This window comes from Argentina anserina, chromosome 1 (assembly GCF_933775445.1).
Source record: "Argentina anserina chromosome 1, drPotAnse1.1, whole genome shotgun sequence".
In the NCBI taxonomy this organism is placed as follows: Eukaryota; Viridiplantae; Streptophyta; class Magnoliopsida; order Rosales; family Rosaceae; genus Argentina; species Argentina anserina.
Genome location: NC_065872.1, coordinates 522989 through 540483, shown reverse-complemented (window position 1 = coordinate 540483; position 17495 = coordinate 522989). Strand labels below are relative to the sequence as shown.

The following is a 17495-nucleotide window of genomic DNA, read 5'->3' as shown; positions in this document are numbered from 1 at the left end:
ACAAATTAAGGAGTAGGGAGGAAAAATTGGCGCCAAAATTAGAATTGTTGGGTGTCTTTCTCAAGGTAAAGGGCGGGAAAAACATTGTTCCTCTCAGATGAGGTTAATTTTGTCTTTTAACCCTCTTTGTGGGCCTCACGTACCTGCCACGTCACCAAGATAACAGAAAAGTTAAAAAAAACTAACGGAAGTACTTCAATGATAGCAATACTAGAGTCTGGGTATCACATTGGTACGATTAAGAGTTGAGGTATCACATTGGTAGGTACACCAGAATTGAGGGACTGTTGGTGAAAAAAACTCAAAGTAAAATTGGTTATAGTGTATGATCAGATGAATTTGTAAGAGTTATTGTAAAGAATATAACTAGCTTAATTTTTTTTAATTAATTTAATTTTTTCTTATGTAACAAACAAATTGGTATAATTTCATCTCCCAATTTTTTTTAATGAAATTTCATCCCCCAATTTTGTCACGCAATTCATATTACAAAAAATCGCACGGTTTTCATTCACTTTCACCATAAAATCAGCCGAGCACAACCAATATGTACTTGACTTTTAATCCATGATTATTCAACCAATTATATTTATCATGGTTTTGGTGCTGACGAGAGAACACGAGTGAAACACAACAAGCGGCTGTGGAAAGTAGAGAAAATCCAGCCACACTTATCTAGTGAGGCAAAAGGGGCAGCGACAAAGATAGAACTGCGCAGCCTAAACCAGTTGTGGTCTTCCCCCCTCCTCAGAAAGCTCTGTTTTTTTTTCACTTTCATTCAATCTCAAACTCAATCACTCAAAGCTGAGAGCTTCGAAGATATAGAGCTCTGAAGTGGGGGTCCTTGTGAACTGCAATGGCTTGCAGACTTGCAGATTCCATGTTATTATCCAAGGTGAGCTGACCTCTATCATGTTTGGTATTCTCTATCAAATCCATTTGCTTATAATTTGATTAAATTCTCGTTCTTTTTTTTCGGGTTTGAGTTTCAGGGCCCCTACCATAAGCCAATTCGAAGCCAGAGACTTGGAGCCCATTGTTCTTCAGGTCTGCCATTCTCGATTTGTCTTCATGGGTTCCTCAATTACTTCATGAAGTTTTGTTCTTTTTTGTGTTTATGTGGTCATAGCTAAACTGGAGTTTGGGTTTTTATTCAGTCCATTACAATTTTAGTTGCAGGGTGCATTTCTCTAAGCAATGAGCAATTGTATTGCACTGGTTTTCCAATATGAAATCAGGCAGTTGCACACTTTATTCTCTAGCGCAAAGTGTCATTCTTTAAATATTCAGCAACCAACCAACATTCTTGACCAGGGTAGAAAATAGATTTTCACAATTAAGGATTCCAAATTTGATAAGAAAGTGAATTATTGTCCTGAAATTTTCATCCTTTACTCCTTATATATATTGAGTTAGACTCGAAACTTTGTGTATATTAGACACACACTGAAAAAATGAGAAAGTATATTTAACATTGCTACAGTATTAGCCTTTTCAGGATTGGCACTTGCTGCTTGTATAAGACTTTAAAGAGATATTTTTGGGCATCTGAAAATGCTTGTCATGAACAGGAATCTACAGTTTGAAATGGGACAACCTATTCCAACAAGGAAGTAAGCGTCAACAGTGTTCTTTTAGAAATCAAAGGACGTTTGTACAAGCGATTGCCATTCCAGTTGCACCATCTTCACCAGACAGTGCTGAGTACAGAAAACAATTATCCGAAAATTATGGTTTCAGACAGATTGGAGAACCACTCCCGGACACTGTTACGCTAAAGGATATCATTGATACCCTTCCAAAAAAGGTAGTAGATTTATTGCAGAGCGATCAGTAATGCAACTTATTTGTTTTCCTCATTGATGCGGTTGTATAGGGTTCAGCCACTGTGAGTGGCTATTCTGATCAAATGAGTACATTTGGGAGTTAATTTTACTGAGAAACTCCATACTGCATGCTTGGAAGTCTTTTTTCCTTAATTGTTACTGAATGAATTATGTACTTAATTTCGTGGGAAAGGGGGTGTCGCAGCATCATAGATAATAATTCGTCATTTCTCGGCTTTTTGTTTCCATTGCAAATGACATATCTTCTTGTAGCATAAAGAGAAGGTATAATACAAACCAGTATTTTGATCCTGTTAGTGCTCTAATTGGCGGCTTTCAGTTGGTTCCACGAGCCTTGTGCTGACCATGATTATCTTTATTGTCAGGTGTTTGAGATTGATGATGTGAAAGCATGGAAGGCAGTTCTAATATCTGCCACTTCCTATGCACTTGGGCTCTTTATGATTTCGAAATCCCCATGGTATCTACTCCCTCTGGCGTGGGCATGGACAGGAACTGCAGTTACTGGGGTCTGTTCAAAACACATCTCTTCATTCTATATTGGTTTAAGTCCAGTGTCCCTTTTATTTTGTAATTACAACAGTGAATCTAAGACAACTAATTCCTTTTTTTCTTCTTTTTCCTGCCCTTCCCAATTATAAAGTTTTTTGTTATAGGCCACGATTGTGCACACAAATCATTCTCAAGAAACAAATTATTGGAAGACATTGTTGGGACTCTGGCCTTCTTGCCGTTGGTATATCCATATGAACCATGGAGGTTTAAGCATGACCGGCATCATGCAAAAACAAATATGTATGTGTTATTCCCAAATAAATGCAATTGTTCTAATGTCTCATATAGGGACCCTTGATCCCAACATTAAAACCTGCACGATTGCTTAAGCTCCTGTACATTCTATTGTCTTAACTGTAAACCTCCTTAACTTCTCTTTTCACCTCATAACCACAGGTTAGTTGAGGATACAGCTTGGCAGCCTATTCCGAAAGACGAGTTTGATTCATCCCCTTTGTTGCGCAAGGCACTTATTTATGCATATGGCCCAATTCGTCCTTGGATGTCAATAGCTCACTGGTATGCAATTGTAAAAGAAGAATCATAGATTGTCTGTGTTTGTTTTTCAAATACTATATGACGAAGGATCGCTTTTTAGTGGTGATTTTTTATCTGAAAATGTCCAATAGGCATATCTAAATGTTATTTAGCATCTTAATAGGTGGCTCGTCCACTTCAATTTGAAGAAGTTCAGAACAAGTGAAGTTAAAAGGGCGGCTATAAGTTTGGCTTGTGTTTTTGCATTTATGGGGATTGGATGGCCACTAATTGTGTACAAGATGGGGATCATGGGATGGGTAAAGTTTTGGCTGATGCCATGGTTGGGCTACCACTTTTGGGTAAATATTATTCCTTGGTCTCCAGTGCTTTATTTGCTTACTTATCATGTAATGATGAACATGAAAAAATTGCTTTCGGGAATTTTATAATTATGGAGCTTGCTGAGTTTTTTTATTACTTGTAGATGAGTACTTTCACGATGGTTCATCATACTGCCCCTCATATACCTTTCAAATCGGCGGAGGAGTGGAATGCTGCTCAGGCTCAACTCAATGGAACAGTTCACTGTGACTACCCCTCATGGTACTATATAGTACTATGCTCTTGTTATTTTCCTTGTGCCATGTGGATTTATAATCTAACATTAAGACAGCATATGTATTAACGTTCTGAATTCATTCCTTTGTTTTCTCAACAGGATTGAGATCCTATGCCATGATATCAATGTCCATATACCCCATCATATATCTCCAAGGATTCCAAGCTATAACTTACGAGCAGCTCATAAGTCTATCCAAGAAAATTGGGGAAAGGTTAATTGAACTTCTTTCTCTGTAGCTTTGCAAGTGAAAGCATAAACATGCCCTTAATATAAATACAACTGTTGAAAGGTAAAAAAAAGGTCACCAAAACATTAAAATGGAGGGTGTTGTTCTTTTTCTCTCAACTTTGTTTTGCATTTGTCATTACAGTATCTCAATGAGGCTACATGGAATTGGCGCTTGATGAAGACGATAATGACAGTCTGCCATGTTTACAACAAGGAGGAGAACTACGTCCCCTTTGATGAACTTGCGCCTGAAGACTCTCTTCCAATTACAATCCTCAAAAAAGTGATGCCTGATTATGCTTAATCAAGTTGTGAGCTTTGTGGGGCGTCTCAGCCGTTTTGGTCTCCTCTTTTGCTTTGTCTTTATGGGTCAAATTAGGTATGCTTAAGCCATTTCTTACTTGTTCTTGCTTAATCTGTATCTGTCCATTTCAAAAGTTTTCTTATAATTTATAAATAGAGCGATTCATTGGAGGAAATTTCCTGGAACGGCACTGAATAGCCTTGAACAGAGTTGATCTGTTCTCTTTTTTTTTTGTCATGTTCTAGTAATCCTCTAGACTTGGATATGTTTTTTTAATGTTCTCTTTTCTTTTTTGGTGCTTGTTTGCAATGAAAATTGACACATTGGGTCAGAAACCACTGAGTTCATGAATTAAACTAGATAGGGATCAGGGTAATGTTGGTTGGAACCTGTGTTGATCTTTATTTTACATAGCTGACAATGATTTCTCACAAAAATATTAATGCCTGGTACTGACGCTAAAGCTTGAGATTAACAAGCTGTAAAAATTAATAAGATCTTAAACCACAAGGACAAGGTCATGTTAGCTACTCAGGTCAGTAGGAATAGAGTACAGGCTCACCTAACAAGAAAGTCTACCCGAGTTTAGTATTCTATATCATCATTCAGGGTTTTTAAAACTGAAGTGGGATTTCCTCCTACTTCATGCATATAAAATTGAAACACCGAGCTGTTCAAATAGATTAATAGACTTAATGTTGGACAATGGAACAGCAACAGAGGCAGTCGTGTTTGGTAAGCAAGTTTTCTAAGTCTGAACATAAACAGAAGCAGAGGAACTGGTCAGATGTTCATAAAATGCAAAAGGCTCATGGTTGTTTGTTATTGTGGTTGATAGATTCCAAGTTACCCGAGGCTGCACCCAATAGCTTTATGCAAAGCGCTGCTGTTCATATATACATCCATCATAGCGGTTGCAACTGATCACATGCAAAAGAGGGAAAGAAAAGAAAAGAGAGGTTCTTCCCAAAAGTAAAATCAAAAGAGTGGAAGATAAACCTAGTTGTAGATAAGCATTCAAATTTCATTTCTAAAGCTTTAGTAGTTAAAGCTAACACTTTCATACTCTGCATTCAGCAAACCCTATACACCATCAGAATTTTGCAAGTTAACCAAGCCTACTATTTCTTCAACATCCCTATAGTCTAAACTTTAAACATTACTGGCAAAACTATGTATTGTGTATGTCAGAAATGAAAGAACACTCGAGAACAAGGAAACTATAAGCTGATGAAGTATCATATAATTGGCGAAGGCGGAGTCTCCCATATGTCAAACACATTCTCCTCGCTATGAAGAGCGAAAAGCCGATCCCCTCCAATCGAGAAATCGCAGATGGAACCTCCATAGCTTCTTCGGAGCCTTGATGTCAAAACCCAATCAGGTCCACAGAACACTGAAATCGAATCATTCATGGACGAAAACAGTTGCCCTTCATGTAATGCAAGCTTAGGGTAGCAAGGCTCATCAGGCATTTTCCCCTTCATGAGCTTACTCCTTGAGCTCCACCTCACACTTCCCCCAGAATTTCTGATATCAATAAACCCCAAATCCTCATACTCATTCACAACACAGATTGCATTGCTCTCTTCCATAGCTATGGCATCCCTAACCCTCTTCTCATCCGACGTTATCGGAGCTCCCATATCGGACCAAGACCACACCATCTTCTTCTCCCGAAAATCCAACAAACTAATGTAACAGTTGTCGTTCCTAGGAAACAAAGTAGCCACCAGCAAACAGTTACTCCCATTCAGCCATTGCAGCTTGTCTGCATCACCAAGAGACCACCCCAGCGGCTCGTAGAAGAAGTCAGTCTGCTTCCCAGTTATCTGATCCCAAACTCCAATCCCATACTCATTACTCCTCCCTTTACAGCTCGAATATATCTTATAATCCGAGCTGAAACTCAAGGCTCCAGCAGTGAAGCTCTTCACTTGATTCTCGTGACTCACCTGAAACTTGTCCCTCAGCTCACCGCTTGACGAGCTGAACAGCCCAATTCCGCCGTCGCCGCGGCCCATCCTCTCACAAACACTCACAACTATGTTCTCAGAGTCCAGCCACCCAACGTCATTGACTGTCTGATAGTCAAGATTAATAGGAGGATGCTCATCCAACATCCAATCATACACATGAACCATACAACCATGAGCCACGCAGCAGCCGCCATCCGGGCCGGCCCGTATGGCGGTCCCGTCGCCGGGAGCTTGACCGGCGACGGTTCTAGAGAGCCACAGCCTGTTGCCATCGAACGGTCCCCATTTCGCGGACCGGACGTGGTCTAACACGCCGTAATACAAGGCTTCTCTATACAAGAGCTTTTCGGACATATTTGCAGGGACACAGAGTTCATTGCTTCTGAGAAGATCAAGGAGGACCGCAAAGCAATCGGGGTTGCGGTCGATGAAGTACTCGTTGGTGTTATCGGATTGGAGATTCCAGCTGTCGTCGAACATGGCGCCGAAGAGGGAATTCCGGCCGGCATTGGCGAGAGTTGTGGCGGTTGTCTCGAAGATTCTGCCTCCTACGTTCAATCTCACGCGGTTTTTCTGGTATCCCGTCATTGAATTTGAGAAGCGCAGAAGGATTTTGAGCTGGAAAATGAGTCAATACATGATCCTACAACAATAAAATTTGAAACTTTCATTTAAAAATTGCAAACTAAAGAACACAAAGATTGAGAGGCCAACAACTGTGAGAAGTTAGTACCTGTGTGTTTATTTGGAGACAGAAGTCTGAGGTATGAAGAAGAAGAAACAGAACACCATGGGAGACCAGGTGGACTTTGATCAAAGATGATGGGAGAATTTGATGGATTTGACAGAAATGACGATCTGGGTTATGAAGAGAACAAGTTGTGATAAATGGGTTTCTAAATTTGCGGGATTTGGTGAAGGAGTTGAAGAACTGGAGCGGTTTAGAGTTCAAACATCGCTCCTACTTTGGCTCTAATTTTTCATGTTTATAGCCAACGAGGAGAAATAAAGGTTCAACCTTTGGTCCGGACATAGCAGAGCTTTTGATGAAAATAAATTCGCTGTGGTGGGTCTAACGTAGCTTTAATGCTCCTCGGATATCAGCTGTTGATTGAATAGTCAATGTCCAATTGAATGAGGGAGATGGTAAGTCAAGGTCGCTCAGAAAAAGTCAGCTGCGTCCCGAAGAGAGAAAGCGTGTCTTGTGGGGTGTGGTGTTTCAAATGTTGTGTTTGTTTTTATGTCCTAAAATTTGAAGCTTTGGAATGGAAATGAATGACGCAGAATTTGAGACTTTGAGATCGACGAGCAGAGAAGCAGCAGCTCACGTTGGGTTTCATCTTCCAATCATGGCACTGACTTGATTTGCTTTATCTTGTCCGTTTCAAAACATATTTAATTTCATTTATTGGTGATGTAATTGGATGATTCTATTTTCCATTTTTTGTATTCTATCATTTCTATGTGGTTTGAGATGAATAGAATAAATCTTTTTTGATGAAATTTATGAAGTGAAACCCAACAATGTTTCATTAAGAACTATTCTTAGATGGTAAAATCCCATAGTACACCGTTGCATCCTATGCAATCCGATATCTTGTGTTTGTCATTACATATAAGTATAACCAAAGCAACATCAATTATCAAGTAGAAGATTCACGGTGGTCAATTGGTTCGGGTGCTAAAGTTTCTTTTTGGAAAGATAATTTCTTGACACGGCCTCTCATTGATTTTTTTGGAAGATATGCTAATGTGGTGAATGAGTTAAATGGAACGGTGGTAGATTTTATATCTAATGGTGCTTGGAATCTTCCTGATTTATTAAAGATTCACTTCCCTGGTCTTTGTAGCCTCATTGAGCAAGTTCCCATTGCTTCTGACCCTTTGGCAAGTGATGAACTTACTGCAAAGGATGCTTTTCAGTTTTTACATCCTAATGCTCCATCTATTTCATGGGGTGAGTCTATTTGGTTAAAATCCATTACTCCCCGTATGTCTTTGTTGACTTGGCAAGTCTTACATGGTCGTATTCTTTTCAGAGGATGTTTTGCAAATAAGAGGTATATCCATTGCATCTAGATGTGGTCTTTGTTGAAAGAATGTGGAGTCTCTGGAGCATATATTTTTTTTTTTAAATTGCTCCTTTGCTTCAGCAATATGGCTTTTTTTTATTGAACAATTTTGATTTGGGAGCTTTGCCATGTTCAATATTAAATGTCTTCAATTGTGGTCTTGTTGCTTGTCGTAGTGCTCAATTACAAGAGTTATGGAGGGTGGCTTTTACTTCTGCATTGTGGTACATATGGAATTCTAGAAACAATAAGGTCAGATATGATAGTGCTGTGGTTCATGCGAATCATTTGTGTGCGCTTATTGTTGGGCATGTTCATGCTTCTAGTCATCTTGTTTTCTGGGATCATGCACAACTCAGTTCTTGATCTTCATGTCTTGAAGTGTTTTGGGGCTCGCTGTAATCCTCGTCAAGCTCCTAAAATTGTAGAGGTGAATTGGCACCCTCCTCCATCGGGTTGGGTGAAGGTTAACACGGATGGTGCTTGGCGAAGAGATTTGGGTGTAGGTGGCTATGATGGTGTTTATAGAAATGAGCATGGGGGTTTTATTGGCGCTTTCTCTTCTTCTCTTGATATTTCGATCTCTATTGCAGTAGAAGTTACGGATGTCATTACAACGATTAAGCTTGCTTGGGTACGAGACTGGAAGTTTATTTGGTTAGAGATCGACTCACAAATTGTCCTCGACCTTATTCGTTCTCCCATGTCAGCTCATTGGCGGCTTCGTGTTTTGTGGAAAAATTGTCTTCATAAGATCTCACATATGCATTTCTGTTCCTCTCATATATATTGGGAAGGGAATCAGGTAGCAGATGCACCAGTAAGTTTTGACTCTAGTATAACCTGGTAGGATTCCCCTCCAGATTTTGTTCGTTCTTTTTATGATAGAGATAGGGTTGGTCTTCTCAATTTTCGATTTCGCTAGTTTTGTTTCTTGTATGAGAGATTTCGGTGCCTCATTTTTATTTTTTTTTATTTCCAATAAATTTCATCATTCTTACAAGGCTTTATAAAAAAAAATCAAGTAGAAGATTTCAGACAAACCTATCTTTGATGTGAAGCTCAAGTTAGCTCGAGAGTGAACTATTCACGTAATGCAACTATTTAACCAACAAATCCATCCCTTTGTAAGTAGCTCCTAAACTCATTATTGGCATCTCCTCATTAGAATCTAAACTGCTGTTAAGTAAGTCTCAAAATTGCTCCTAAATCGTTAAGTTTGAGGGCCGTTACACATCATTTTAGACCTGCAAATGGGGATTGCGGGTCATAGACGGCACATCATCACCTTGGTTCTAATAAAGTACTTATATTACACAACGTTATTGGCAGCTAGCTTGGTTTGTGGTGCATAATTGACCATCTTTGTAACAACTAACAACCCTCTAAGGGGTATGATCCACATAGGTAACTTATACTCCACGTTTTGTGTTGCCATTTTGTGATTGATCTGATTGATTTTCACACTAAAGGTTGAAGAAACTCAAGAAAAGTAAGACTGACTTTGCAATAAGAGGTGGGAGTGGATTGTTATGAACTCGTGATGTCTGATTAAGCTAGACTTATCTGGAATTATCCCAACTTTATGGGTTTTCTTGCACTTAAAGGGTTTGATCTCATTTGCTTCAGTTCAAAGTTCTGAAAAATCTACTCAGAGCAGGATCAAGTACCATTATTTATGTCCATGTAGCTACTTATATATAGCTGCCCTACTAATTAAGAGGACTACATTAAAGCATGTTAGGTTCCAGTCCAATGTAAGATGTAGTTCTACTCAACTTCTAATTAATCCTCGAATCAAATACACTTACTTAAAAAATATGTGAAAAACAAATGCCGATGTTCTACATTGTTAAGTAAAAGAAAACTTTCCCGCTTGCTTTTCCTTCGGACCAATTGCCATAACTCCTATAAGTAGCTGGTTCTTCGGCTTCCCCCAAATTCCCGTAGCCTTTTAGGGAGATCAAGCTCTCACTAAGAGTACTCATGATTCGTATGCACTCCGTCTCACTCTCACTTGAACATTTGAGAAGATTTTTGGTGACGAGCCTCTCTTGTATCCAAGAATAATATTGTGTTTGATTTTTTGAAAACTATCCACAACATAATGCTCTCCAAAACACAAAAGGAGGATTCAATTCAGGCATGTGGATATTGATGGAATAATCCAACATCCACTGTTTTTTTATTATAATCTTTCATCACCCATATTTCAATATGGGTATCTGATGTCATATTTACCCATATATCCTTTATAGTTAATCAACTGTAATCGGTTGTAGCTCATACCCTTTAATACGAGGCAAGGAGTAGGAATAAAAAAGAACTCTTCTTTCTTGAAGTCGAAAGAAAGTATTTCGATCTTGAATTCCTTCTCTTGTATAATCATACACGCAGCCCCGTTTACACGGTCAGTAGCTGTTCACACGGTCAATAGTTGACCGTGGAATTCATGTTCAACTATCATTAGATGTAAACCAAGAGTTGAAAATAAAATAACTCAATTTAAAAAAAATTCTCCTTATTCTTGGATTTATATCTAATAGTGATTGAATATGAATTTCATGATCAACTACCGTGTGAACGAAATTGCGGTCATACACGAGCCAATGCTCATCTCCATGTGCACATATATTCTTGTAGCGATGTAATAACGTATCTGGAGGTGGAGCTGCGGGTACATGTCGCCAAGAACAAGTGCTTGGGATACATAGCAGTATCTGTATCTATTTGTAAAACTCCATTCCCCTTCTACAATGATAATTTTTGTAACACGAAGAATCTTGTAGGTATTGGTTATACTATCAAATCCCATTCCAGTCGAAACATACCCGTCGCAAAAATTTGGACCAAAAACTAGTTTAGCAATCTGGTGACGACTGGGTGGGAGTCTTAGAACTTCTCCCCGAAGAGGATTGACCACAAAGCTGAATGCACCATAGCTATATGTAACGCAAAACAAGTTGCAGAAAACAAATTCTACAATGTAATAATCAGTCGGATTGGATGACTGCAAAGTAAGTCCTTCATTAAGTTGAGTACATCGGGCATCAGAATTAGGGTCGTAATGAAATAAATGCAAGGTGGATACGAATATTTTCTTAGGAAAAATGTATGATCGACAATGATGTAGGATCAATGGAGGCGGAGCAGGTGGTACACGAGAATCAGGATCAAGAAGAAGTTTAGAACGCAACATAACAAAAGAGGGGGAGTCGACTATGCGCAACAGCATCTTACAGACGCATCTGATGCGACAAACCCACTTTGCAGACACTCTCTTCATGATCTCCACCACCACTTCCATGGGCAGCTCCATCCAATTCATCTTCATGTGCCTCCCCATCTTGTTCCAACTTCCAAACCAGAAGCTGCCTTAAACCCTAAAACCCTGTAAATATATAATGCAATGGTCTCACTGCTTCTTCCCTTATTGGGTTAGGAAAGTAAAAATCCTAGTTGGACTCTTGCTGAAGGGTACAGACTACAGAATGTCCTGAATCTATTGAACCCAAAAGGCCCAACATCCCTGATTCCAAGTGTCTCAATCCCCTGCACTCGACCTCACCGTAGTCATCATACTCTCACCTGTGCCAAAAATCTTGAGCTTCCGACACTGGACTGCTGTAGGGTTTAATACTGCCTCCATCTCCCACATTTTGCTTCCTCTTTCACTCCCACCTCTCTCTCTCCTCAAAACCCTAAAGCTCCACTCTTTCGATTCACGCAGTCCAATCCCTAATTACCCAACGCCTAAAAATCTCAGCTTTCCTCCACCAAAAAGCTCTGATTTCAGAAAATGGCCGACGTGCTCAGCCCCGCAGTCCGATCGGGTCAGGGCTCGGATCCGCAGCTCAAATCGGCCGACGATGCCTCACCGTTCCCGAGGATCGAGTTTCATCTCGCGAGAAAGCCGTTCAAGGGGTTCAACAACGACGGCAGTGACTTCCGGCCGGAGACGCTTAATCCGGGGACTAGCGGCAGCTCCGATTCACGTAGACCCGGGTCGGGAGGCTCGGGTCAGGGCCAGTCGGGTTCGGGCGCGAAGAAGAGTGTTGGGTCGGAGTTTCTGGAGAACGGGTGGGATCCGGAGCTCAGTTTTCCCATTACATTTCGGAGAATTGTGAGTTTCAGTTTTGTTTGTATTAGTTTTGATGCGTAAAGGTTTAAGCTTTGAAGCTTTAGCTTAATTTAATCATTGCTTACTTGCTTAGTTTCTAATTGGGAATGAATTGTACTATGATAAACAGAGTGACTCTGTTTTTGAAGTTTCGACCTTTAATTTTGGATGCTCTGCTGGTTATAGATAATGCAATGATTGATAGGAAGAATGGTTTTGATAATTTTGCAGGGTGCTGGATTGATAAACATGGGGAACACTTGTTATCTCAATTCGGTGCTGCAGTGTTTGACGTATACTGAGCCTCTAGCCGCCTACTTGCAAAGCGGCAGGCATCGGAATTCTTGTGAGTACTCAGCGAGATACTTGGTTCTTATGTGACTGTATGAGGAATGTTGAATTCAATTCATAGCTGATTTAATGGTTTATTTGCGCAGGTCATATAAAGAATGGGTTTTGTGCTTTGTGTGCCATCCAAGAACATGTCAGTCTTGCTCTACAGTCCACTAAGAGCATTTTGCCAAAGGCTCTTGTCTGCAATCTACAACGTATGCTTGAAATCTTTATTTACTTGTATTTTCTTGCATGTAGACTAGTCTCATACTGGATCAGGAAAGAATAGTTTATAGTTAAGTTTGCTCATGTTGGTGAAATACCAATCAAACCATTTCAGATGACTAATTAAGGATGCTGTATGATAGGGACAATTCTTTGTTATTTTCATTGTTTGGAAGTCCCTTCAGAAAGAAATACACTATATAAATCCTACATATGAATCAGTCCAATTTATCTCTTATGGGGTTGAGATATACTTGGTTCAGTTTCCTGATTTATACTTTGGATGTTGGGATTCCTGACAACATGATTAGGCATATCGCGAAACTTCCGGAAGTCCAGACAGGAGGATGCACATGAATACATGGTAAACTTGCTGGAATCCATGCATAAATGTTGTTTACCATCTGGAGTGCCAAGTGAATCCCCTAGTGCCTATGAGAAGAGTTTGGTACACAAAATCTTTGGTGGTCGCCTTCGAAGTCGGGTGAATTTTTGTTTTTACCTCCTTTTTTTGGTCTTAATAGGTCAAGTTTATATCTTTGAAGATACTGTAGGCCATGAAAGTTTTATAAATAATGAATTTGATGAATTTTCTACCTTCTATTCTATTTTAATTTCTATGTAATGTATTTCTTCAGGTCAAATGTTTGCAGTGCTCGTATTGCTCTGACAAATTAGATCCATTCCTAGATTTAAGTCTTGAAATAGCCAAAGCAAATTCATTGAATAAAGCACTTGTGAACTTTACTGCTGAAGAACAATTGGATGGTGGGGAAAGGCAATATCAGTGCCAAAAATGCAATCAGAAAGTTCGAGCTATGAAACAGATGACCATCCACAAGCCCCCTAGTGTTCTCAGCATCCATTTAAAGCGGTTTCGTGCACATGACCCTGGACAAAAAATTAACAAAGAAGTTCAATTTGGTCCTACGTTGGACTTGAGGCCTTTTGTTAGTGGAGCATATGTAAGAACACTTAACCAATTATGCAAACTTGATATATTTTTAATTCTTCAGATACACTTTATACAGCCCTATCTATGCAACACTTATAACAGTACTGTTCTAATTCTATCCACTTTTGTGTTTAAATTAGCCGGAAGGAGACTTGAAATATACTCTTTATGGGGTTCTAGTTCATTATGGGGCTAGCACATATTCAGGCCATTATTATTGCTTCGTTCGGACATCAACTGGCATATGGCTCTCTCTGGATGACAATGATGTAAGTTGATAATCTCAGATCCTTTTGTCTGTATTGGTCTTGCACATGCTCTCGCTTTTTTATTAATGTTAGGTATGTTATGAAGTACGTGAGCTACTCTAATATAAGTACACACACAATTAGCTCTTCAGTTTAGTTGTATTTGCTATATTAAACTTATAACTTGGCATATCTCTGAAGGGATGATCCATTCTTATGTTTTAGTAGCTCAATTGTATTGAGTTCCCTCTTACTTTAGGGAGAGATCATATAGTTTGCTGAATGCAGGATCTTATATTTCCTGAGTGTAAAATAAATTAAGATTTCAAACAGCTTATGAAATCATATGATGTAACAGGTAAAGCAAGTTCGTGAGATGACTGTTTTGCAGCAAAAGGCTTACATGTTGTTCTATGTACGTGATAGAAGAAATGTTATTCCCAGGAAGCCTGTTGATGTTACTCAAAAGGAGTATTTCAAACCAAATGGTATTGGAAGTAAGATTACTCCTGTTGACAACCATTTGTCGAAAGAACCTATTCGAAACATTTCAGCTCCGGCCAGATCAAGTGATCTAGCCTCTTCTATTGCACAAAAAGATGCATCATCTATTGCCCCAAGGGTCTCCCAACTGAAGGAAGCATCAGTTAATCAAAATAATGGCCACATAGTGACACAAAATGTGGTGCGTAAGAAGGAAACCATCTCAGAGTCTTTGAAAGTGTCACAATCAGAGAGCTCATTGAAAGAAAATATATCACCATCAACTACGCTTCCAAGCAGTAAAACTAGCATGTCAGATTCTGCAACTGCCATGGCTTTTACAAATGGTGCCAAAATAAACGACTGCAATGACAAAGCAAGTTCAAATGATGATGATAGGGTTTCAATTATGATATCGCCTGCTGTCATAGACCCTGAAATCTTTAAGGCATCTAAGCCTGTCCAAGATGATATTTCTTTGAATGTAAGTGGATGCTACTAAAATTCCATGTACATTGGTATATTTGGATTATTTACCAAGCTTGGTGTCTTATGTTGTACTTGACTTTCTGTTTATGCATCTAGAAGAATCATGCTCCCAGTGCTAGGAATTCGAGTGTGGCTTCATCCAAAATTCCTAGTGGTTTAGCATTGGAGAAACTGAATCCGGAAAAGCCATCGGATCCACCAAGCTCTAGAATCAGTCAGGTATTCGTTTGTGTATCTGTAGTTTTATGTTATGTGTGCTTTCATGATTTGACTCCATCCATTTTCCAGGCTGGAAGTTATACCAATGAACATGGGAAGGCTAGTGATTGTGGCCAGACATTGGTACATGCTGATTCAGCAAAATTGTCTGGCTCATCAGTTGTGACAAATAAATTATTAGTTGTGGAAGCTCCTGACTGCAAGCACCCTAAAGGATTGAAAAACAATAACATAAAGTGTAAGGTGACAAGCATGCATTTTCGGCCGTCTTTACTTTCTAGGGCAGTCTTAAGTGTGCAGAAGAAGCAGAAAAGGAGAAAACACCGAACTTTAGATTGTAGGAGCCTTAGTAAGAAATACTTAAGAAAAAACTGTCCTTCATCTGGTCTAGGCCCATCGACATCTGAAACTACCCAGACAGATCACTTGGTTTCTGTCTGTGTAAAGAGAAAGCGAAACAAATCTGGTTTGAAAACAGATGAAGATGGAACTTCTAATAAATGCTTGGTGAATCCTCATGTTGTTCAGTTTAGAGAGAACATCATTCATAATGTAACAGTGCTTGCAAGTGAGAAACTACAACAAAATGGTATTGGCTCTTCCTCTGTTACACTTGAAAACCAAAGGGAGCCGGGTCGAACTGATGCTCCACATAACTGTAAAAAAGATACAATGCAAAATGGATGTAATGGTGTGCCAACTCCAGGTCCAGCTGAGACTGTTGGTGAGTGGATAAATGCTATGATGATCATTACTGGCGTTTTTTTTTGTTTTGTTTTGATAATTGAACATTGCTGGCTTTTGCATGCATTTGATTCTGGCTTTTGCATTCGTTAGATTCATGCCTGCATGAGTATGTTGCAATGTATGGTGGACATTGGTTACCTTGTTTCAACTTCAAAAAGTATATTCAAGCATGTGATTTGATCATTACTGGGTTTTTTGTTTTTGTTTTGATAACTGAACATTACTGGCTTTTGCATGCGATAGATTCATACCTGCATGAGTATATTGCAATGTTTGGTGGTCATTGGTTACTGTGTTTCAACTTCAAAAAGTATATTCAAGCATGTGATTATATGCATAAATGGGCAGTTTGGTTTTAGACTTGTTCATGACCAATTTATCTGTAGTTTCAGATTTTTAACTTGTTGTGAATGTCAAGATTGGATGTGGTTTAACCATGTACTTTCCAGCTTCTTGGTCACTTTTTTGCCTTTATAGATGGTCAAGAAGCACCAACTAACTGTATGGTCCTATTGGTTACTGAATGGTTTCTGATCCCCCGTAATTTGTTAATTGCAGTTGCACCTTGGGATGGAATTGAATTGCCTCAGTCTCGTGTTGTAGAATCAAGCCATGCACCTATGACGATCGGTTATGTGGGAGATGATTGGTGAGTTGGATTGTGCCCTCCGTTTAGGGTTACTACAATGCGTTGAGCATTTAAACTTAAAAATGTAGTAATATATGAATGACTGGGTTTAATTACTCAATCTATAGAGCTTGAGGGATTGAAACGTTAGCAACTACAAGATTACATTCGGCTATTACTGATGTAATATCACATCATTTTTGACAATCTGAATTTCCAATGCGTGCAGGGATGAAGAATATGATAGGGGAAAAAGAAAGAAGGTGAGACAAGCAAAACTCGTCCCCGGAGGGCCAAATCAATTCCAAATACTTGCAAACAAGAAAGCACAACAGAACAAGCCAAGATTACAAAGGTTTGATTCTGGAAATCGTCCACGCAGGATATGATGGGTCTGCTGTCTTGTTTTCTGTAGCAGTTGAGACAAATTGTACGACAGGGAGAGCATTAGGGTTCTTGACATTTTTGGGTGCGCTGAGCTGGGGACTGTGTATCTTATTCCTGTGGGAGCATTTCTTATGCAGTGATGCAGTCATTGCTTCAGCTGAAATGTTGTGTTACAGGGATATATTGATTTTATATGTTTATTTTTACTTTTATGTTTATTGTTGTTCATCTCCTATGAATCTATGATTAGTGGGAGCAATTCTAACTCTGTAGCATTGTAGCATTGAAGTGTGTCCTGTAGCTGGTAAAACTTGGGTTCCAAATAATTCAATAAATATAGAGATTTCCCCATTTACTGAATTGAGTAGTTTTATCTGTTGTAGAACAGAATTGCAGCAATTCCGTAGATATCCGCATATCTACAGCAAGTTTATCTGTTGTAAACTTTGCATTGTATTTATCAAACTTGTGTTTTTGAAACCTGCATGTTTCAAACTTTTATAGACCTTCTATAGCCCAAACAGCCAAACTTCAATCATCAGAGACCTGCATATTTCATTGGCTGCTATGCTGA

General features: G+C 39.2%; 3 protein-coding genes across 6 annotated transcripts; 2 read left to right on the top strand and 1 right to left on the bottom strand.

Annotated features, from left to right (window-relative positions):
* The first annotated feature begins 634 nt into the window (after window positions 1-634).
* LOC126783328 (omega-6 fatty acid desaturase, chloroplastic) lies at window positions 635-4356 on the top strand. Of its 2 annotated transcripts, XM_050508784.1 has the most exons (10): window positions 641-895; window positions 993-1047; window positions 1572-1807; window positions 2213-2356; window positions 2491-2642; window positions 2799-2921; window positions 3064-3241; window positions 3367-3485; window positions 3601-3715; window positions 3875-4351. In XM_050508784.1, the coding sequence occupies exons 1-10, from the start codon at window positions 857-859 to the stop codon at window positions 4034-4036; spliced, it is 1323 nt and encodes a 440-aa protein (XP_050364741.1). In that variant the 5' UTR covers window positions 641-856; the 3' UTR covers window positions 4037-4351. The 2 variants fall into 2 exon arrangements, with proteins under 2 accessions (XP_050364747.1, XP_050364741.1); XM_050508790.1 differs by lacking the exons at window positions 2491-2642; window positions 2799-2921 and having other exon boundaries at window positions 635-895; window positions 3053-3241; window positions 3875-4356.
* A 542-nt stretch (window positions 4357-4898) lies between these two features.
* On the bottom strand, window positions 4899-7035 carry LOC126789222 (BTB/POZ domain-containing protein At2g24240-like). Of its 2 annotated transcripts, none has more exons than XM_050515332.1 (2): window positions 6749-6963; window positions 4899-6633 (listed from the first exon to the last, which is right to left on the bottom strand). In XM_050515332.1, the coding sequence occupies exon 2, from the start codon at window positions 6601-6603 to the stop codon at window positions 5275-5277; it is 1329 nt and encodes a 442-aa protein (XP_050371289.1). In that variant the 5' UTR covers window positions 6604-6633; window positions 6749-6963; the 3' UTR covers window positions 4899-5274. The 2 variants fall into 2 exon arrangements, with proteins under 2 accessions (XP_050371289.1, XP_050371281.1); XM_050515324.1 differs by having other exon boundaries at window positions 4908-6658; window positions 6749-7035.
* A 4716-nt stretch (window positions 7036-11751) lies between these two features.
* On the top strand, window positions 11752-17271 carry LOC126805120 (ubiquitin carboxyl-terminal hydrolase 23). Of its 2 annotated transcripts, none has more exons than XM_050532255.1 (11): window positions 11752-12210; window positions 12439-12553; window positions 12645-12755; window positions 13077-13249; window positions 13404-13730; window positions 13861-13989; window positions 14327-14935; window positions 15040-15159; window positions 15229-15883; window positions 16465-16555; window positions 16764-17271. In XM_050532255.1, exons 1-11 carry the CDS (start codon window positions 11887-11889, stop codon window positions 16921-16923), a joined length of 2814 nt encoding a protein of 937 aa, XP_050388212.1. In that variant the 5' UTR covers window positions 11752-11886; the 3' UTR covers window positions 16924-17271. The 2 variants fall into 2 exon arrangements, with proteins under 2 accessions (XP_050388212.1, XP_050388205.1); XM_050532248.1 differs by having other exon boundaries at window positions 15037-15159.
* Window positions 17272-17495: the final 224 nt, after the last annotated feature.

Bases quoted from the DNA above. Each gene is read 5' to 3' on its own strand.
- LOC126783328 (XM_050508784.1), top strand. From the start codon at position 857: ATGGCTTGCAGACTTGCAGATTCCATGTTATTATCCAAG. The intron at 1,808-2,212 runs GTAGTAGATTTA...CTTTATTGTCAG, and splicing joins TTGATACCCTTCCAAAAAAG to GTGTTTGAGATTGATGATGT. The intron at 3,242-3,366 runs GTAAATATTATT...TATTACTTGTAG, and splicing joins GGTTGGGCTACCACTTTTGG to ATGAGTACTTTCACGATGGT.
- LOC126805120 (XM_050532248.1), top strand. From the start codon at position 11,887: ATGGCCGACGTGCTCAGCCCCGCAGTCCGATCGGGTCAGGGCTCGGAT. The intron at 13,990-14,326 runs GTAAGTTGATAA...ATGATGTAACAG, and splicing joins TCTCTCTGGATGACAATGAT to GTAAAGCAAGTTCGTGAGAT. The intron at 15,160-15,228 runs GTATTCGTTTGT...TCCATTTTCCAG, and splicing joins CAAGCTCTAGAATCAGTCAG to GCTGGAAGTTATACCAATGA.
- LOC126789222 (XM_050515324.1), bottom strand. From the start codon at position 6,603: ATGACGGGATACCAGAAAAACCGCGTGAGATTGAACGTAGGAGGCAGA.